This window comes from Vanessa tameamea, chromosome 29, assembly GCF_037043105.1.
Source record: "Vanessa tameamea isolate UH-Manoa-2023 chromosome 29, ilVanTame1 primary haplotype, whole genome shotgun sequence".
Classification (NCBI taxonomy): domain Eukaryota; kingdom Metazoa; phylum Arthropoda; class Insecta; order Lepidoptera; family Nymphalidae; genus Vanessa; species Vanessa tameamea.
This window is the reverse complement of record NC_087337.1, coordinates 5,762,329-5,782,734: the sequence shown is the minus strand read 5'-3', so window position 1 is coordinate 5,782,734 and position 20,406 is coordinate 5,762,329. Positions and strand designations below refer to the sequence as shown.

At 34.1% G+C, this 20,406-nt stretch overlaps 1 protein-coding gene across 2 annotated transcripts; it reads left to right on the top strand.

Annotated features, from left to right (window-relative positions):
• The first annotated feature begins 213 nt into the window (after positions 1-213).
• On the top strand, positions 214-20,112 carry LOC113404280 (galectin-4-like). Of its 2 annotated transcripts, none has more exons than XM_064219923.1 (8): positions 214-418; positions 3,963-4,051; positions 5,412-5,619; positions 8,251-8,394; positions 8,974-9,046; positions 19,173-19,189; positions 19,347-19,502; positions 19,904-20,112. In XM_064219923.1, exons 1-8 carry the CDS (start codon positions 392-394, stop codon positions 19,943-19,945), a joined length of 756 nt encoding a protein of 251 aa, XP_064075993.1. In that variant the 5' UTR covers positions 214-391; the 3' UTR covers positions 19,946-20,112. The 2 variants fall into 2 exon arrangements, with proteins under 2 accessions (XP_064075993.1, XP_026500932.1); XM_026645147.2 differs by having other exon boundaries at positions 19,344-19,502; positions 19,904-20,111.
• Positions 20,113-20,406: the final 294 nt, after the last annotated feature.

Genomic DNA, 20,406 nt, shown 5'->3' with positions numbered 1-20,406 from the left:
TGATATCCTGCTTTTTAATCTTAATTATATGTTAAAAAAACGACATAATAGTCATACTGAAAATATATTTATAAGAGATGTGAGATATATTTACGAGATATAATAAATGCAAAATTTTTATCAATTTTAAAAATCTCGTTTTATTTGCGTTGTCTTTTTATGGATTTTTTTTTTGGTATAGCAATATTTTATTAATTTTTGACGTATTGTTTTCTCAGTTGCCGTCATATGACGTATGACGCATTCTCGTCTAATAATCAACTACAAACTGTATTTTACTTGCGATTAAGGCGTAACCGGTGAATTTAAGTATAATATTTGCTAAATCGTTGAAGATATATAAAGCAGTATTATTTAAGTTTAACAAGGACAGTTACTATACGATAAAAATATGGCCGCACCGCCGATTTACAGCCCGGTAAGAAAACATTTTATATTCTGCATCTTTAATGAATATAACTCACATAGGTGGCTTATTACAACGTCTTTGGTGATTCCAAGGGCATCACTTCGATATCAGTTGTTCGTCAACGTAATTTACAAAGTAAATAGAATTTAATTGACGTTCTTACGTTGATAATTTTACATGCAGATTTCAATGAAACTGTCTATCAAAAAGATGCTATTCTAACTCAGTTCAAGGCCCTTTTCCTTTCTGTGAGTGCGTCATGATTATGCCTAAATAGATTTTTTCCTGTTCATAGTAAAATTACCTTTGTGAAAAACCGAAATCATTAGAGAGATAAATTAAGTTCAGTTTTCTTATCTAACAAGATTACTAATTGCAATAGAAAATTTGAAATTAATATGTATGTTGATGGAATTTTAATTCACTGCTGCTCATTATAAAAAGACATAATTCAATATTCGATTTAATTATATAATAAAAAAAACGTTACCATAGACAATTGTACAATTGCCAATAAACAGAAAACTCGAGTTAAAAAACAAGTTAATATAAATCAGGTTTATTAGCTGGTAAAGGAGGTTGGAGTTAGTTTTTATTGATTTTCATATAAAATAAAGATATATTAACTCATGAAGGCATGACTGTCCAAGTTAATTCATTATCAGATTTTATTAATTTGACTGCGAGATGTCTAAGAATAAAGTCAAATACAAATTAAATTACATTTCTACAAGTATTTTAGATAGGATATTTATTTACGAGAACAAAACAAAACAAGTCTCGTGTACAAGACATTCGTAGATAACGTCGAGGAGATAACGAAATATCGAGCTCAACCCAATAAAAATAAAAAACTTGGTAAATATCCCATAAAAATAACCATGTTCGTTTACAATCTTATATAAGATTACATATTAAGTTTATTAAAAATTTATTAAACTTAAATGAGGGGAGGGGAGTGGAACACCTTCATAGCTTATTGATGTATACTTAAATGTAGTTATATATGATTATTATATGTGCTGTTTTTGATGAATGTAAAACACTAACGACCAATTTCCTTTCCGGTTCTTCTCGGTAGATTCTAAATTGTGAACCGACAATTTGAAAGCGCTTGTAGAGTATTGAATTGGCTTGGAATAAATAAATTTATAAACTATTGAATTAAATGTACGTAAAATGTTACGTAATATGAAACATCCTAAAGTTTAAGAAACAACCGTTGAATCTTTAAACTGTATTTTTTATTCATTAAAACAGTTCATCTTTTGTAATTTAAATTATTCTAACATTAATATCACAATACGAACGAAACTAGCATATATTACGTTTAGATAGTATGTATAATTTTTATGTCAATTGAATTATAACATAGTGTAGCCGAACAGCGGCAACATATTTTATATTAAGTTTATTTTATGAATCTATTCACATTTATCAGTCGTAATTAATTTGTAGCACTCATTAGTAATTCAATAACTCTAATTAACGCTTTCTCGTACTATCGATAGAATGAGTCAGTGTAACTACAGGCACTAGGGATATAACATGTTAGTAAGGTATGGCCAGTGTTGCTATGGGCGTTGGTGATTACTTGTGATCAAGATGTCCATTTGCTAGTTAGTGTACTACATAAGACAAGAAATCAGCGTATGCATGTTATCGTAAAAGGTTGATCATATTTTGTAAATATCGGTATATTAAAAAGTATAGTTAAGTTACAAATTGTATAAAAGGCGTATTATTGGATAGGCATATCCTTATTAAGTTATGGTTTGATCAGCACGGTGTCCGCTCCTATCGAAACAAAGATACAAGCTAATTACGTTATGTATCTGTTTAAGTAACATTAGTAGTAACATATGTATGTGGAAGTATATATATATATGCTATGTATTAGAATTACATGCAATTAAGGGTTTTAACATATACACACAATACAATGTCACATCCTGTCATGGAATGTATGACATAATATTGCGCATAATTGCTTACGTGTGACAGCAACGTTTTAGTTTTTTCACAGGACCAATGTTTGCGGACGGTGGTAGGCACTTACCATTAGGTAGAGCGTTTGATAGTCCTCCTATATAACAATATACTATGTAAATGTCCAAAATATACTAATCAAGCAATAATGACAGTTTATAGTCTGTCTCTGAGGAGCTGAGTCTGACCTGCAAATGTGAATTAAAATCTTCAAGCAAGGTTTCAATCAAAAGTAATTCCTAAAGTACTGCACCGTCAGATTAAACTAATAATTCAATTGTCCGGCAACTTGAAGTTCTGTTGTTTTATATTTGGTACAGTGAAAACTTTAGTAACATGGAAAAACATAATATTTTTTGTGAACAAATTTTGTATTGGAACATTTTCTTTTCTGTCAACTTTTAACCTCAGCGGGTTATCAGTATCATATAGAAAAAATAGTATAGTATAGAAAATAATACAATATCACAAATACCATTTATACATACCAGATATAGAAGAGGACCTAAAAATGAACCCTGTGGAACGCCCGCTTATAGCACAGACTAAGAATTGAGATTGCATTCCATTAACGAAAACTTCTTTATTTCCTTCCCTCGAGTATTGAGCTATGATGATAAATATATTTTATTTTATTACTTTTTTGTGAAAATTTACATAACGTTTCGTGTATCACACAATCGAAAGCTTTAAACAAATCGGAGTATACACCAATAGCCTTCTGGGATTCCCGAGCAACATAAATATACTATTAAGATCAAGGAATACTGACTCCAAGACTTTATCACGTATTGTATCCTATACAGAATAATATGCCTTATGCTTTAAGGTTTTTTAAGAGGAACTTTAAATTTATATGAAGTAAGTCTTCTTAGGCAAAGATTCAATCTTCATTAGATAGACGAGAATTTGAACATGTAGGCACTATTCGTTACGTCAGAGAAGAGAGAAAGAAAGCTTTATATTTTAAGAAGATTCACTTCTATCACGTGTTAGATTTTTTATAGACACTTAATACATTATGTCAGGATATTTTGAGAATAATTTCTATTTATTTATTATTTTATTATATTTTAAGGTTATAAGACAATAAAACATTATAGATGAAACACAAATATTTATTTAGTCAAGCACTTTTGAATCGTCATTTAACAAACTATTTAAACAATTCATATATTCATCAATAATTTAACAAGCAATAACAATTATAGTATATCACAAAATTATATCGTACCTTAAATGTTAGCAGCAACTTGCTGGTCCAGGATCAAAGTGAAAAGTAAAAGTAAAAGTGTTCTGTACGGAGCTTCCATCACTTATATAAGCCTCACTACAAATTACGTGACTCACAATAATGAACAGAAAAGTCAAAGTACCCTCTTATTTAATATCAATGTTATCAACACAATTCAAAAATAACTTAAACTATTGTTATTACAGAATTGATTAAAACATACAATACATAGTGTAAGCCTTGTTTGTAATTGTCTAATTATTTATTTATTTCTTACTTAATCTGACACAATCGTATTTTTTTTTTCATCAAATGTCTTATGAATTGCAGGTAATACCATGCGTCCAACCAATTCCTGGGGGTATGTACCCTGGCCGCATGGTCCGTTTCCAAGGGAACGTTCCACCAGGAGGTCAAAGGTGAGTCAAATTTTAATAATCACAGGGAAAAAAAAATAGTTACTTTATGTAGAAAACTATAAAAAAAAACACAAAATAATCAACAATGTTTTTTATTTATAATTTAGGATTCGGTCAGGTTATAGATTTTATTTTAGACATCACTCCTTTCTACTACCTTAGAACACTTACGATACTAGTTAAGTCATAAACTGTGGTCGTTAACAATCTTAAAATACTAAAATTTAAGTTTTTACGTTGAACCTAATGTTACAAATAGGTTTAGCTCATTCTAATCAAATCAAATCAAAATATAATTTATTCAAGTAGGCTTTTGCAAGCACTTTTGAATCGTCATTTAACAAAATATTTAAAGTAAAGCTTCCACCGGTTCGGAATTTAGATTCTACCGAGAAGAACCGGCAAGTAACTCAGTAGTTACTCTTTTTCAACATCTAAAAATACAGTCATATTAGTTAAATACAATTATATATGTGTGTCATGTCTCCTGCCTGGAAGTCAACGAGCATTAACTCCACGCTTTTTTATCATCAATATACTTTTGTATCGTATAATATGCCTTCTTTACCAGTGTATCTTTTACAAATGACTTGAATCTATAAATATGACACGAGGAGTCGAAACAAACTCTGACCTTGAATTGAACGCGGTATTCATTGTCGATGTGTCAAAAATTTACGTTTATAATGTCGGCGAAATCCAAAATAGACAACTTTGACATCCAATTGACGCGATATCATTGGTTGCGTTGATGTTAATCTATGATATTCACTATGGATTTACGAATAAAATATATTTGAATTTTGCTTACGTTGTTATCGGAATATTGGAAGTAAAAATAAAGTGGATATAAGTGGACTTAAGTGGAATAATTTATAAATATGGACATATTAATCAAGAACTGTTTGTAGTGTTTTGTACAATGGACATAACATAAACATAATCAGCCTGTAAATTTCCCACTGCTGGGCTAAGGCCTCCTCTCCCGTTGAGGAGAAGGTATGGAGCATATTCCACCACGCTGCTCCAATGCGGGCTGGTGGAATACACATGTGTCAGAATTTCGTTGAAATTAGACACATGCAGGTTTCCTCACGATGTTTTCCTTCACCGCCGAGCACGAGATGAATTATAAACAAATTAAGCACATGTAAATTCAGTGGTGCCTGCCTGGGTTTGAACCCGAAATCATCGGTTAAGATGCACGCGTTCTAACCACTGGGCCATCTCGGCTCTCAAATATGGCTATCTCGGCTACAATGGAATTATTAGTAAATCGAATGGAATATGTTAATATTAGGGTTGTTTATCTTAAGTCCTTCCATTGTTATCGGATACGATTCTAACGTTTCGTTACCAGGTTTGCTATCAACTTCCAATGCGGCCCCAATACGGACCCACGTGATGACATAGCCATGCATCTGAACTTCCGTTTCGTCGAGATGTGCGTGGTCAGGAACCACTTGACGGCCATGAACTGGGGCGTGGAGGAGACTAACGGTGGCATGCCGCTGGTTAGGGGGCAGCCGTTTGAGGCTCTTGTACTTTGTGATACTCAGTCATTTAAGGTAAGTCATATCTATCCTCTGTCTATTACAAGTTCGGTCGGTATGTAGACGTGTTGTTAAGCTGTGCTTTTAATTTGAGTCGGGAAAAGTTTTTGAATTTGAATTACTATCAGTGAGTAGATATTTACATTAAATACGTAAACTTGGAGTTACAAGTAAGTATAATATATACATCAGTGCTATACAGAAAACAAAAATAATACGAAAAACTGTTGCAAGTCGATTCAAGGTAACTTAAAGTGTCGTTTCTGTGGGTTCAATAAACTCTAAACAAAGTTCATTAACCCGTCACATCAGTCACTGATACATTGGAAAACACTACACTTACTTTCGCGAAGTACCACGAGTTCCGCATAGCAATTTGTGCGTACCGCTGGATTGTGATAGTTTTGTTCACGTCCATTGCCAGGACACAGGATCAAACCCCGGTATTACGATACTCTACTGACCAGCGCGACTTAACAATATAATTTTATTTATTTATTTTTCTTTTCAATTTTATTATAAGACAATGAAATGTTCAGGCTGTATTAAAACCACAAGAGAAGCGAACCGTATAAAATGTTCAAATACATAACATAACATAACATAATCAGCCTGTAAATTTCCCACTGCTGGGCTAAGGCCTCCTCTCCCGTTGAGGAGAAGGTATGGAGCACATTCCACCACGCTGCTCCAATGCGGGTTGGTGGAATACACATGTGGCAGAATTTCGTTGAAATTAGACACATGCAGGTTTCCTCACGATGTTTTCCTTCACCGCCGAGCACGAGATGAATTATAAACAAATTAAGCACATGTAAATTCAGTTGTGCCTGCCTGGGTTTGAACCCGAAATCATCGGTTAAGATGCACGCGTTCTAACCACTCGGCCATCTTGGCTCGTTAATGTTCAAATACTGCCTGCGAAAAAAGTTTCTGCACGTCGTGCATTAATACAACTGCATTATCAGACAAGAAAAATATATGGAAATGCCCAGACTGTTGTGCTTCGCATAGAAAGGGAGGTGATAATAGCTCCACTCCGATACGCTCTACGGAAGAGAACATTACCTTGAGGAAAAAGACGGATACTTCTCACTGCGACACGTACGTTAACTCCGAGGTAAAGGAACTGGCAGATGAGGTCCGCCTTCTTACAAGAGAAATCTCTTCATTAAAAATAAATCTCGAGGCTGCCACGGCCTCACTAAACTGCTGCCAAACAAGACTTGAAGAACTGGGATCGTCTATAGCAATCAACGAAAATCGCATAAAACTTCAAGAAACTCGTGACGCCGAGGTTAAAACTCTCGAAGGAAAGGTGTCCGATTTACAAAAAGAGCTTAACGTGCAAGCGCAACAACACCTGAGCAATGAATTAGAATTAGCTGGAGTTCCCGAACGTGCCAGCGAAAACCTCCATCAAATATGACAGAGTCGTAGTGTAAGTCGATTGTATACTCGTTTTTAGGGAAGAGTCTCACGCCGTTCAAAAACTCCCATCGTTTTGATCCCGGTATCTCGCTCATTTGTTCTAGTAGCTATCGTATACGGCCTAGTGATTATTGGACTGTGGGAATAGGGTGTGCATCTGTGTTTGGACACACATTTATGCACAATTATACGACCTACGTGGTGAGCTAGTCTCCTTTGGGAACAGCTGCCTTGGCTAAAATCGTCAGAAAACATCAAGTGATTGATAAATAATCATGAATATTTGTTTTTTTTTTTAATAATATTTTGTTGAGCTTAGTAAAAGTTTAACAGTGTGACGATATGCCCGGTCAGTGGGTAACAACAGAGCGGCAAAGTTAGAAAAACTGTATCATGATCATCCTCCGGCCCTTATCCCAATTTTACTTGGGGTCGGCATGTCTTCTTCCATACTTCTCTGTCGGACGTCATCTCACAAGTAACATTCTAACCATTTCGTCTCACATAATCCATTCATCGTTTCTTGGGTCGTCCCCTACCTCTATATCCATCCATGCCCAAGACTCATGGTCCCTCACAACATGGTCCTTCTTCCTCCGCATAACATGCCCATACCATGACAGCCGGTTTCCCCGTAGCTTCTAGAAAAACTGTATTATTGAGTAAAATTTCCGAATTAATTTTTCGAAAGTAACTCTGTCGCCTGTCGTGCTTTCACTTCTAAAGCAATGACTCGATTTTTTGTTGAAATTTCATATGACGCAAGCTTTAACTCCAAGGACATAGGCCCCCTTATAATCCCTTAGAGTGGATATCAAAAGGTTGGACACAAGTTCTCGACGACCTCCGTGGTCGAGTAGTGTGTACACCGGTTTTCATGGGTACGCCACTCCGAGGTCCCGGGTTCGATTCCCGGCCGAGTCGATGTAGAAAGAGTTTAGTTTTCTATGTTGTCTTGGGTCTGAGTGTTTGTGGTACCGTCGTTACTTCTGATTTTCCAAAAGTGCTTTAGCTACTTACATTGGGATCAGAGTGATGTATGTGATGTTGTCCAATATTTATTTATATTTATTTATTTAATTATCATTATAAGTAATATGGATAAAACTTACCGTCGTTTCTTTTTTTTTTTTTTTAAGTTCTTCGTCACAACTGAACTCCAAGCGAACGAAGTCAGTTCTGTATAAATTATTTCTTAATATACTGTTATTACAGATCGCTCTCAACGGCGTCCACTTCTGCGAGTTCCCTCACCGCCTGCCGTTCCAGCGCATCTCCCACTTGACCATCGACGGTGACGTGATGATGCAGTTCATTGGCTTCGAAGGCGAACAGCCACCACCAAGCCAGATGTATATGGTGAGTTACATAGCAGAAATAAAATATTCATCTATGTTATCCAAGATTATATTGTTGATGGAAGAGCTAGGAGTATTCTTCGGTTTTAATACAGGATTACATTTTTTGCATTGACAGCCTGTAAATTTCCCACTGCTGGGCTAAGGCCTCCTCTCCCTTTGAGGAGAAGGTTTGGAGCATATTCCACCACGCTGCTCCAATAATAGTATATAGTAATAATACAGGATATATAGGTATATTACAACTTAATAAAAATTAAAATATGCTTCATTCAAGTAGACTTTTACAGCAGCAGTACATTTGAATCGTCATTTTACAGAACTATTAAGTGAAGCTACCGCCGGTTCGGAATGTATATTCTACCGAGAAGAACCGGCACGAAACTCGGTAGTTACTCTTTTTCAACATCTAAAAATACAGTCATGTTAGCCAAATACAATTTTATATGTATGTTATGTCTCCTGCCTGGAAGTCGACGAGTATTAGGTCCACGCTGTTCTAGCATCTGTATAATCCTGTGTTGAATATTATGCTTTTTTAATAATATAAGTATTAAGATGTGTTCTATGATACTTCCAGTCGGAACCGCCCGCGTACGGCGCGTACGGCGCCCCGCCCGCGTACGGCGCCCCCGGCTACGGAGCGCCGCAAGGTAAGACCTCGACCTATACAGCTGTTCTGTGAGAACCAACTCGAGACTCGCGCTGACGTGAAATATAAAAAGGTGACTTTAATTCTAACGGTTAAATTTTATACTCGTTAAAAAGTCGTAATGTCACGTGAGATACGACGTGAGTTCTTACAGGAAAGCATTGATTTAATGAAATGCTTAATATTAAGATTGACTAATATAATTTTGTGTTGTGTCGTGTTTTACGTGTGTTTCAATGATGGTAGGTGTGTTCTCTATGGTTTTATAAAAAATATTAATAAATTTAAAATCAGTTGTTTTTTTTTTATTGGTTTTTTTGTGGAGTTAAATTGTTTTCCGAAGCTAAAAATCTGTGAATCAATTAGATTTGTAATTATGATGTAATTGTTTTTGTGATAGTACCGCCAAACTTGAATATTGGTATAGTGAAATGTCATAAGAATTTAACTCATTTTAATCATACTATGCACCATTCAGTTGTGACCTACCATCGAAGCGTCATATTTTGCTGCCTTCATATAAAGAAACGAAAAAAAAAATAATTTTTGTAACTGTTTTGCTATCCGTCGTCAATTCGGACGGTTAGCAGAATAATTTATTTAGTGTTATTTTAAAAACACATCATTACACAAAATAATAACTAATCAACTAATATTGTAGTCATGTATATAATATCCATCGGCTTCGCTTAAGAATTTGCATGTATTTTGAAGGAAGGGGATCGGGTATACTTGATACTAGAGTCAGGGCTTCTAGGACAAAAGTTGAAAATATTCGTAGTGGTAATTTATCCTTATTACTAATACCCACAAGGATCATAATCGTATTATCGAAAGGTTGAATTATTTTTTTCCTAATGATTAGTTTGCTAATAGCAATCTTTCAATGAACATTGCGTCTACAGCTATGTGCCCTTTTTTGTGATATCGGTAGGCGGACGAGCAAGTGGTCACCACCGCCCGTAGACAAAGGCGCTGTGAGAAATATTAACCATTCCTTACATCACCAATGCGCCACCAACCTTGGGAACTAAGATGTTACGTCCCTTGTGCCTGTAGTTACACTGGCTCACTGACCCTTCAAACCGGAACACAACAATACTGAGTACTGCTGTTTGGCGGTAGAATATCTGATGAGTGGGTGGTACCTACCCAGACGGGCTTGCACCAACGAATTTAAATCTATGCCTTATGATATATTCTATCGTCACAGAAATACTTAGTATTATGGTGTTCTGGGTTGAAGGGTGAGCTGAGTAACTCCAGGCGCATGGGATATAAAACCTTAGTTCTCAAGGTTGGTGGCGTGTTGAATTGATTGTTTATCAATGGCATTGACTTATCTTCTGTCTATCTGACGACCTCCGTGGTCGAGTAGTGTGTACACCGGTTTCCATAGGTACGCCACTCCGAGATCCCGGGTTCGGTTCCCGGCCGATTCGATGTAGAAAGAGTTCATTAGTTTTCTATGTTGTCTTGGGTCTGGGCGTTTGCGGTGCCGTCGTTACTTCTGATCTTCCATAACACGAGTTCTTTAGCTACTCACATTGGGATCAGAGTGATGTATGTGATGTTGTCCAATATTTATTTATTTATCTTATGATCAGATGGTTACCCTAAATCTGCTAATTTAAATAATTAAAACATACTTTTCTAATTCCGGTTTTGTGTTCATTTTAATAGGAGCGCTCCATAAATACTCATAGTATAGTTTATTCAAACCAAGGACGGAGTAAAGATAGACAAACCTTGTTTACATTTTTTATACATTAACAGCCTGTAAATTTCCCACTGCTGGGCTAAGGCCTCCTCTCCCTTTGAGGAGAAGGTTTTAGAACATATTCCACCACGCTGCTCCAATGCGGTTGCTGGATACACATGTGGCAGAATTTCGTTGAAATTAGACACATGCAGGTTTCCTTCACCGCCGAGCACGAGATGAATTATAAACACAAATTAAGCACATGAAAATTCAGTGGTGCCTGCCTGGGTTTGAACCCGAAATCATCGGTTAAGATGCACGCGTTCTAACCGCTCGGCCATCTCGGTTTGCATATACCATGTATGTTATGCACTACAAACAGTTCTTGATTAATATGTCTCATTAAATACAACACGATTTCACTTAACAACTAATGTCCACGGAGTTCTGATAACATACAAAATGTCATTTCTTCGCGGTACCATAATAAACGTCATAGATAATTCGATTCGACCAATGACATCGCATCAATTCAAGGTCGGACTTGTTCATTCTTCTTTGTCATTGGTTCGAATAAGCTATTGATTTGCTACGCAAGTATTTTCAACTTCGGCTACGAACTACAGCGCATTGCCTTCGACCTGGTTTGACATACTTGTCCCCGGTAGCGTTGGTGTTTTACAAGTATATCTCATCCCTTTTTATAAACGATTGATGTTCGGTCACCATGTACAAAGAACGCCTCGTTTTGGTTACGGGTAGTTAGACTGTTTGCGTATTTAATTGGATTGCTGCTTACGGATCCGAAGTAAAACCAATGAATATGTTGTAGAGGTTAAAGTATCTCATGTGGGTCGTATGGGGGGGGGTGTATAACGGCTATTCGATACGCTTTCGATTCTATTCCGATCTTTGAATGTTCGCCATTTATTTATTTCGATTATGATACGTTCCTTATTATATTCTGATCTAACTTTGTTCGAACCGTAATTGTATTTTTGTGTTAGTAGATTATTTATTATTATTTTATGCGAGTAGTCGAAGTTAGAACACGGTGGCGTTCAATTGGAGAGGCCTATGCCCAGCAGTGGACAAGTATGGGTTGCTGATGAATGAATGGATGAATGAAATGTTAGGAGAGTAGGAATACGGCTGATCAGCAATGATGACATTTCGATACGATTCCGTTAAAGTAATAATTTGTTACTACAATTGGTTCTCTGGTCAAGGTCAGGCTGCGTCCGGGCATCTAGGTTATCCTCTCCTTATCCAGGCAATTTGTCACAGGTAGCGAGATCTAGATTTTATACATATCGCAGGAAGCCTTTTATACACAAAGGTACTTCCTACGTCTCCATAGGTAGGTTAGGTTAATTCATGAAGATTATATTGGTTCAATAAATGAATATTAACGTCGATTAGACAATGTTACTACTCGTAAGCAAAACGAGTCGTACTTTGTATATAGTGATCGGATTTGAGACGAGTAACCGGTACGGTGGAGAGCAACGCGGTTGTCTAACATGTACAGTCGTGTCAATAAAAATTGTAAATACAGGGTGTGTAAATAGAATGGTTTTTTTTTTTTTTTTTTAATTATAAGTGATCGAATACGGGGACAATACGGTTTTCTAGTGCACGGTGATTCATAAACGGGATGGTGTACTCACTCGAAACTTTATCATGTACAAAGGTGCCAAGTATAGTGATAGAACTACGACAATATTGCAATAAATTGACGAACAGTTTATATTTCACATACGGCTGCATATATCCCTCTCCTTCTGATAACATTTGGACCTTATCCCACGCCAAAAAGAACACCTATGAAAAAAGAAGTGAGTAAAATTTTAAAGCGCCATCTATGATTACGATATTGGAACTACGAGCTCGGAATATGATTACCGTACTTGTAGAGAACTTAATTTATTGTAACAGCTGTTTCGATCGTAACAAACGCTTTGATATAAAGGTTTTCTTTAACGCTGTTGTTTTTTTTTTATTAATAAAGTGTAAAAGGATGCGATAGAATTTAAAAGGTAAGTATTGTTTTTAATTTTGTAGTTATTGGTTGTGGTGTATTTTTTTATGGCTTTAACACTTGTTCTGGTGACGGTTTTATTAACATTTGTTGTGGTGCAAACTCACTGGAAGTGTATATAGTAGAATATACTACCAATGTTGATGTCGACGGTATGTAGAATAGGTCGTGTCTACGTAAAAGATATTTGTTTAACGTTACTTAGTACAGTCAGCAAAAAAAATATATATTGAAAATGTACAATGCGGATTATTTTCAAAAAAAGAAATATATATATATATATATATATATATACATATAAGATCCGTTTTCATAAATAATAGTGACGGGTTATGTTATGCGTTTAGGTAAACTCGACTATTAAATTATTTCGTACTTAATATAACATTTTTTTATAGAAATGATAACAATGACTATGTACTTACCAAGGGTTTATAAGTTAATTGATCGAATCACAATAATCAGACACTTGTTGGATAACCTAACAAGTACATCTGTCAAACATCTGTCAAATATCGGAAATTCCAATTCCAATTTAAATATATACGTATCGAAAAGTCCACTTCAAGTGTCATATAAACACAGACAACAAAGAATTATTCACGTTTAGCATTTAAAATCGTCGCCATTTTTTTTTATAATTTCTCTAATGATACGACTCTTTGGTGTGCAGGTGACGCGAGCTTTAAAAAACTCAGTAGAATGTTTCGATTTAATAGTAATATGTTCCAATTGGAAAATATTTAGTCTGTTTTTTATTAATAATTTGACTCAATATTAAAATACGATATTAAAGTAAAACATAGGTCTCAATTTCAATGACATATGAGTGACGTTTTGTGTGATGATGTTCTAAGTGCCCGTGATATACAGGCTTATTGGTAATTCGACGTATTCCCGTTAGGAGGGGATAAGGGTGACCATAGGGGCCATAATTTTAACCCCCATGTGCATGATGCAACAGTGAATCATTTTTGAGTTATCACGTTTTTTAGATTTTTTCAAAATAAGTCAAACTTAAAAAATATATTTAAAAAAAAGTATCAATTAAAATCTATTTTTTTCTTCTGATTTATAATACACTGATTATTTGTCAATTTTAAAACAGTAATAATCGGTGCAAATTGAAAAATGCGAGACGGAAAACAATATTATTTCAATATTTTTTTTGTTTATTTTTTTCCACAAAAATGCCTTAGAACATTATAAAACTTGTCCTGCAGATTATTCTAAAATCATAACCGAATTCTTAGCTTGCCATAAATATATAAAAACTAGGACCTTATTTCAAAACAACCGAATTAAAATGACCACAAAGGACGCTGGTGAAAATTCGTATTCGAACATGGCCAAACTCGGGCTAAAGGTCGCTCTTTAAAGTCTATCCCCTATTCCAAATAGAAGGAGTAAAGTTAAACATACCTTACATATTGTATGTGATTTGCTAACAGCTCAGCTATATTGCACACTACAAACAGTTCTCCATGAATATATCCTTAGTCATGATGTAAACAAAATATGTCCAAAATAAAACTCCGTAATGATCAGAGTCACTTTTATTTTTCTTTTTTTTCATTTCTTTTGTTTTTCCTTCAGCGCTCAAAACCGAATGAATCAAATTACCGTATCCTCCTTCCCCGCACACATTTTGTTGCCATTCACAAAATATAATGACCGGCAGTCAATAATCTTTTTTTGTTAATAAAAATAAATTGAAAAATAATAATTCAAAACATTAAATAAAAGTCGGTTTACAGTAATACAAAACTATATCATTAAACAACCCATATTCAATTTCAATCTATCCAACGTTCCTATAGCAAATTCGACAACATTAAAAAAAAGTTTTCATTTATCCATAGTGAACATCATAGATTTTAAGATTCGAGTTTCTCGACCAATGGTATGGCGTCGTTTAAATGTCGAAGTGGTTTGTTAATTTTTCAAGGTCACCGTTTCTAAATCCTAACGCACGATTATATTATATATACAATAATCACATTAATATTATTAACACCAGTAGTATGTAATGTTTGGGCAATTTAGCACAGTTTTATTTTTCGTTAGTGTGACATTATTTTTTGATTTTTTTTTTTTTTTTTTCATTTCGCAGGCTTCTACTGAGGGCTTTTGTTCATTAGCGGTGAGACAGGTCGTCATGTGTAGGTATTATTTTTTTTTGTTTTAATTTAATATAGAAGTTTTAGATATGTTTAAGTAAATAATTATCATTTCCTTCATTTGCTTTTGAAAGTGTAGTTTGATCGGCAGATTCAGTAGGTCTGCTTTTCGGCAGTTCATTACCAATATTAGTTGTGTACTTAACATATATGTTTTGTGAAGTGATTCTTTTTTGCTCGAGAACAGAGTGGTAATTCAAGATGAATGTTTTAATTCAGTCTGGTGGGTCTCCGCCCATAGTCTTTGGCACTGTAAGAAATATTAACCATCCCCCGTCAAAGCCCCACCAAAATTAGGAACTAAGTTGTTATTTTTCTGGTTCTTGTTACACTGGGACACTTACCCGTCAAACGGCAACACAATATAATAAGTTATATGTTGTTTGACGTTTTACTAAAACTTGTGGCTCTCCCGCGAAACTTCGCGTTTATTCAAAAGATTTTCTATGATTTTCGAAACCTGTGACAGGTTTTGTTTTGATTTAATTTAATTGTAAACTGCAAGTCACTCATCTAAATTTGGTGCCAAAATGATAAAATCTTTAATGACAAAATATATATCAAATTGGATTTTGTCTATAATAGTTCAATTTGTTTACGTTTTTTTATTTTTTTTATTTTGTTTCTTATACAGCTGTACCGCTCTGTAAACCACCAGTAACATTATTCCGTTCTTTTAAATTAATTCGTTGTTAAATTGTAACAATTTAGTAAATTACAATAAAGAATCCTCTTTAATTGTCTGCACATCAACGGCTGGAGCTCAAAATGAGACCGTAACCGATTTTCGACGTGCAGCTATCGTCCCATAATCACTGGGACGAAAATCGGCTCACGCTATTGGTTTATAAGATATGCTCGAGTTTATTACAGAAACGTTTGAATATGTATCATACGATTCAGATCACAAGTTTGTCTTCCGTCTACAGTTTATGATACGATGTTTTTCGACGGTTCTTAATTATATTTTTCATTTCAGGTGGTTTGTGAATTATCGTGAGGAAAAGATTTTTTTTATAATCATGTTCATTGACGTAGATTCGCACTTCACCGTATCTTTTAATTTGTATATCATTCTATGAAATATACTTTGTAATGTATTTGTTTTATATGTAATTTATTAGGTTTTTTTTCTTTTTTTTTTCATTATATGTTTTATTCGTACAATATATTTTTAATTTTTTTTTTATATCTCATTTGAAATTTACGTACAGCTTGTACTGATTAGAGGAGTTAAAACGATCTTTATATTTAGCTATGCAGTTCACGGTTCATATAGTATATACTTTATATTATTAATAATTAATATATATATATATTTATAATAGAACAATATTCCACTTAACAATTTTTTTTTCTAGAATCCATAATGTAAACCACAGATTATTTAGATCGATAACGTCATGTCAGTTTAACGTCATTACTTGGTTGTCTTGACTGCTCCAATTGTAATAGCCTGTACGTACGAAATAGATTATTGATAAAGACCCAATTAGTATTCTTGGTAATTTTTTTTTTTTTTTGTAACAATAAAATTATTTTAATAAATTATTATTGAACGATATATTATGATAAATAACGTAGTGTTTCTTTTGTATTTCTATATCGTCGAACTATTTGAGTGTTTAATATAAAGCTACAACCATACTTGCTAATGATGACGCTAACAGATGTGGCAGCTGCGTTAGATTTGCTAAACTAATCTATATGAAAGCATTTTAAACTCTGGTTTCTCGAGGCTATGGTGAAATGTCGTAAACTTATTTACATATAACCCTTTACGATATTTCACGATCGAGTTCTAGATCGAGTTTAAAGTTTGTTTTTACTAAATCCAGTGTTAAAGTGTCTGTTTTCGAATGTAATTTTTATTTAAATGTTTTTTTTGGTTTGTATTGATAGTTTTATTGATTGAAAATTGTTCGTGATTGATATAGTTTGGTCAAAATTTTTTTTTTTATGTTTTAGTTGATCTGAAAAAGTTTCTATAATTAGTTTTGTAGACTATTTCGATGTTAGTCTAATTTTTTAATTGCTAATGTCATTTCTTACTTGTAGAAGTGTTCTCCGAAATTCGTTGTCTAAATACAAAAGCAAACGACAATTCTACAAAGACAAGCAAGTAGTTCAGTACTTATTTGATTACTTATAATAAATTTTTAATTTCTTAATTAACAAACTAGTTACTAGATTCAGTGTTTTTAAGGAAAATAAATAAAATCAAATTAGCTAACATTGTCTTTTTTTTTTATTTCAATCATTAATTTTATTAATTTCACTTGTAGTATTCGCAAAATCTTTTCTTATTTTTTTGTTTTTTTTTTTAAGTCACTTTAACACTGTTGTGGTTTAATTTATTTCTTGTTAGTATTATATATTACATTAGGCGTCGTATGTTGCATTTTCTCGTTTGATGTAAACTTTGTGTACAATTATAATGGTGGTTAATAAAAATATTACACGATAAATTGTTTTTTTTTTTTAAATCCTTTTCAAATGAATTTATGTACCTATCTGTATTAAAAATATTCAAATATATAAACTCTTCTGATTATTAAGAATACGAATGTTGAAATACCTTTGCCTATTACACGAAGAAATGATTAAACAATACTGGTAGATATTAATAGGAATAATAGATTCTACATCCGAATTAAAATATGAAATATTGTTTTTTCCAATTTCATTCAACATTTAAAAGCAAAATTTTGGAAAAAGACTGAGTTAAGCTCAGTAAGTTTTATCTAAAGTTTGTATAGTCATAGTTAAGTCATATAATGTATGACTGACGTCATTTTTAGGGTAATTTATATTTTTGTTTGCTAATATAAAATATCATTAGCAAATAATAAAATTTGAGGTAGGTTACCAAGGACAGATCATCGATATAAATAATAAACAACAGTGGACCCAAGGTACAACCTTGGGGGACACCGTGCTGAATTATGCTCGATAAGAATGGATATCGACTTTTGTCCACCAGACAGCGGTTTGGCGACGGCTATCACCAACCATCACGTGGTCCGTTTACTCGTCGTATTGATAGTTATAAAAAATTAAAGACTTTTTATATCACTTTCGAAATCCGCGTAGGGAATGAGCGATTAAACTTAAAGGCTTAAGTAAGGTAATCAAGTAAGGGTGGGGTCTCGGGCTCCACAGTGTGTTTTGCCACATAGATTTATAGTCTTACTAAGCCATTCTTTCATCCAACACGCTACACAGACACAGTAGCTCTATTCTTCAATTTTACAAAGGCATTCGACAAAGTCTGGCACAACGGTCTTATTGGGAAGCTGTACCAACTAGGACTGTTAAAAAGATTATCGCCCGCGGCTCTTTAGATATATTCATTTATTATTATTTAAATGATAGAATTTATCAATTTTTTTACAATCTCTTAACCATTTAACGTCCTGCAAACTAGTATGTGAATCATTACAGTAATTGACTGCAATAATAGGTGATATTAAAGGCACTACATAGAAATATAACGGTCTCCTACTTATAATATTAATAAAACGCACATTAAAAATGTAACCGCAAGAGTAATAGATAATTAAATGATGTTAGATTATATAGATGATAAAAAAGCGTTTAGCTAATACTTGTTGACTTCCAGGCATAACGTGTTATATAAATATATAATTGTATTTAGCTAACATACCTTTGTATTTTTAAATGTTGAAAAAGAGAAGGGTAACTACTGCATTTCTCTCTTTTCGGTGGAATCTGCATTTCGGTGGTAGTTTCACTTAATATAGTTTGTTAAATAAGAACCTACTTGGGCTTTTAAAAGCACTTTTGAATCGTAATAAATTTAAATCATCATCAATAAAGTATATTTTGATTTTGATTGAATAACTTAACTCATTTTACAATAAGGAAACGATGGGGAATCTCAAAAGATCTTACGACGTTCCGACCAGGATGAGGTGTCGTTCAAGGTTCTATTCTTGGTCCATTTCTCTTCCTTATTTATATAAATGACTTGTTTTATCCTCATTGTAAAAAAGTAAGCACTAGTCTTTCAAATCTAATTGAATACGCGTTTGAATCGTCATTTTCCTGACAAAATTCAATATAAAGGTCGTAAAGTAGATTCTATCGAGAAGACTCGGCAAGAATTACGATATTTCTTCTTTTTTTCCTAAAATCTATGTGTGTAGTGCGTGATGATTAAATGAAATATTGTTTGTTACAGGTTTCGTGGGGGGGGCGGTGAGTATTTTTTTTAAATACAGATCGTATTTCGTGTTTGTATCTATTTGAATTGTTCGGTAACATCTCATCCCAATAAATACGCATCAAGAAATATCCAAAACTTATGGTACTGGTACAAATAATCTATTGGCAAATATTATACATATTACAGCAGCCACAAGGCTACGGTACACAATACGTGCAAGGCGATCAGCGTCGTGGGCTCGGCACGGGCGCGGCCGTTGGGCTCGGTGTGGGCGCGTTGGCGGCCGGTGGGCTCGCGGGCTATGCGATGGCCGGCGGTTTCAGTAACGACAGTCCGCCTAGTGAGGTAAGAATAGTGTACCTTTTGATGAACGGATTTAACTAGGTTACTATTGGATATTTTATTTCGAAGTGAAGCTGAGGAGCTTATCTGAGCACGAGATGAATCAAGCGCGCATGGCTCGGAGTTTATTGGGTTAGAAACCGATAGTTTTTTGATATTCGATAGTAATGGGTTCCTGTAAGAGTTCACTACGTCTCTCACTTGTGATATGTTGGCAGCTGACTGACGGTGATACGCCGTTTTGATACGCATCCTAATAATTAATATTGTTAATGTCGCATTTCACATTGTGACATTTTGCTGTGGTCTCCGGTCAGTTTCGAGTTTCTTCTTAGAGTATACACCTCTACTGTTAGAAAAATTAGACATTAGTTAAATAAAATGATAATATTTCGTTTTTCTAGGTACAAGTTGCAGAATTCGGTGGCGACGACTGGATGGAATAAACTCGCCTTCATATAAATAATACACTTATAACTAATAAGACGTAAAAAAAATTATTTAAATACATAGTTTTCTATAAAGTATTTTAATATTTCGTTGCAAATAAAATTGTGATTATAATTCATGTTATGCTGGCGACTGACTTGCGAGTTTAGACGAATGCGTTCGATTCTTAGCGAAGCGATTTCAATCTTTGATCGCGTGATACATCGAACGTTGACTTGAATTCGTCAATTGGGACATGTCTGTCATTGAAGACCGTTGAAATATATATAAGTGTAATGTAACACTAACGAATAGCATATCATCCAATCATTGAACAAATAAGTACAGATGGACCAACATCAAAATTTTGCTTCATTTCACAAGTTTTATATATAGTTACTCATGAGCACGGGCGGGCTGGCCGGCCATTAACAGCCGAATGACAAGTGAGAGTCGAATAGACGACAAGCATATAGCA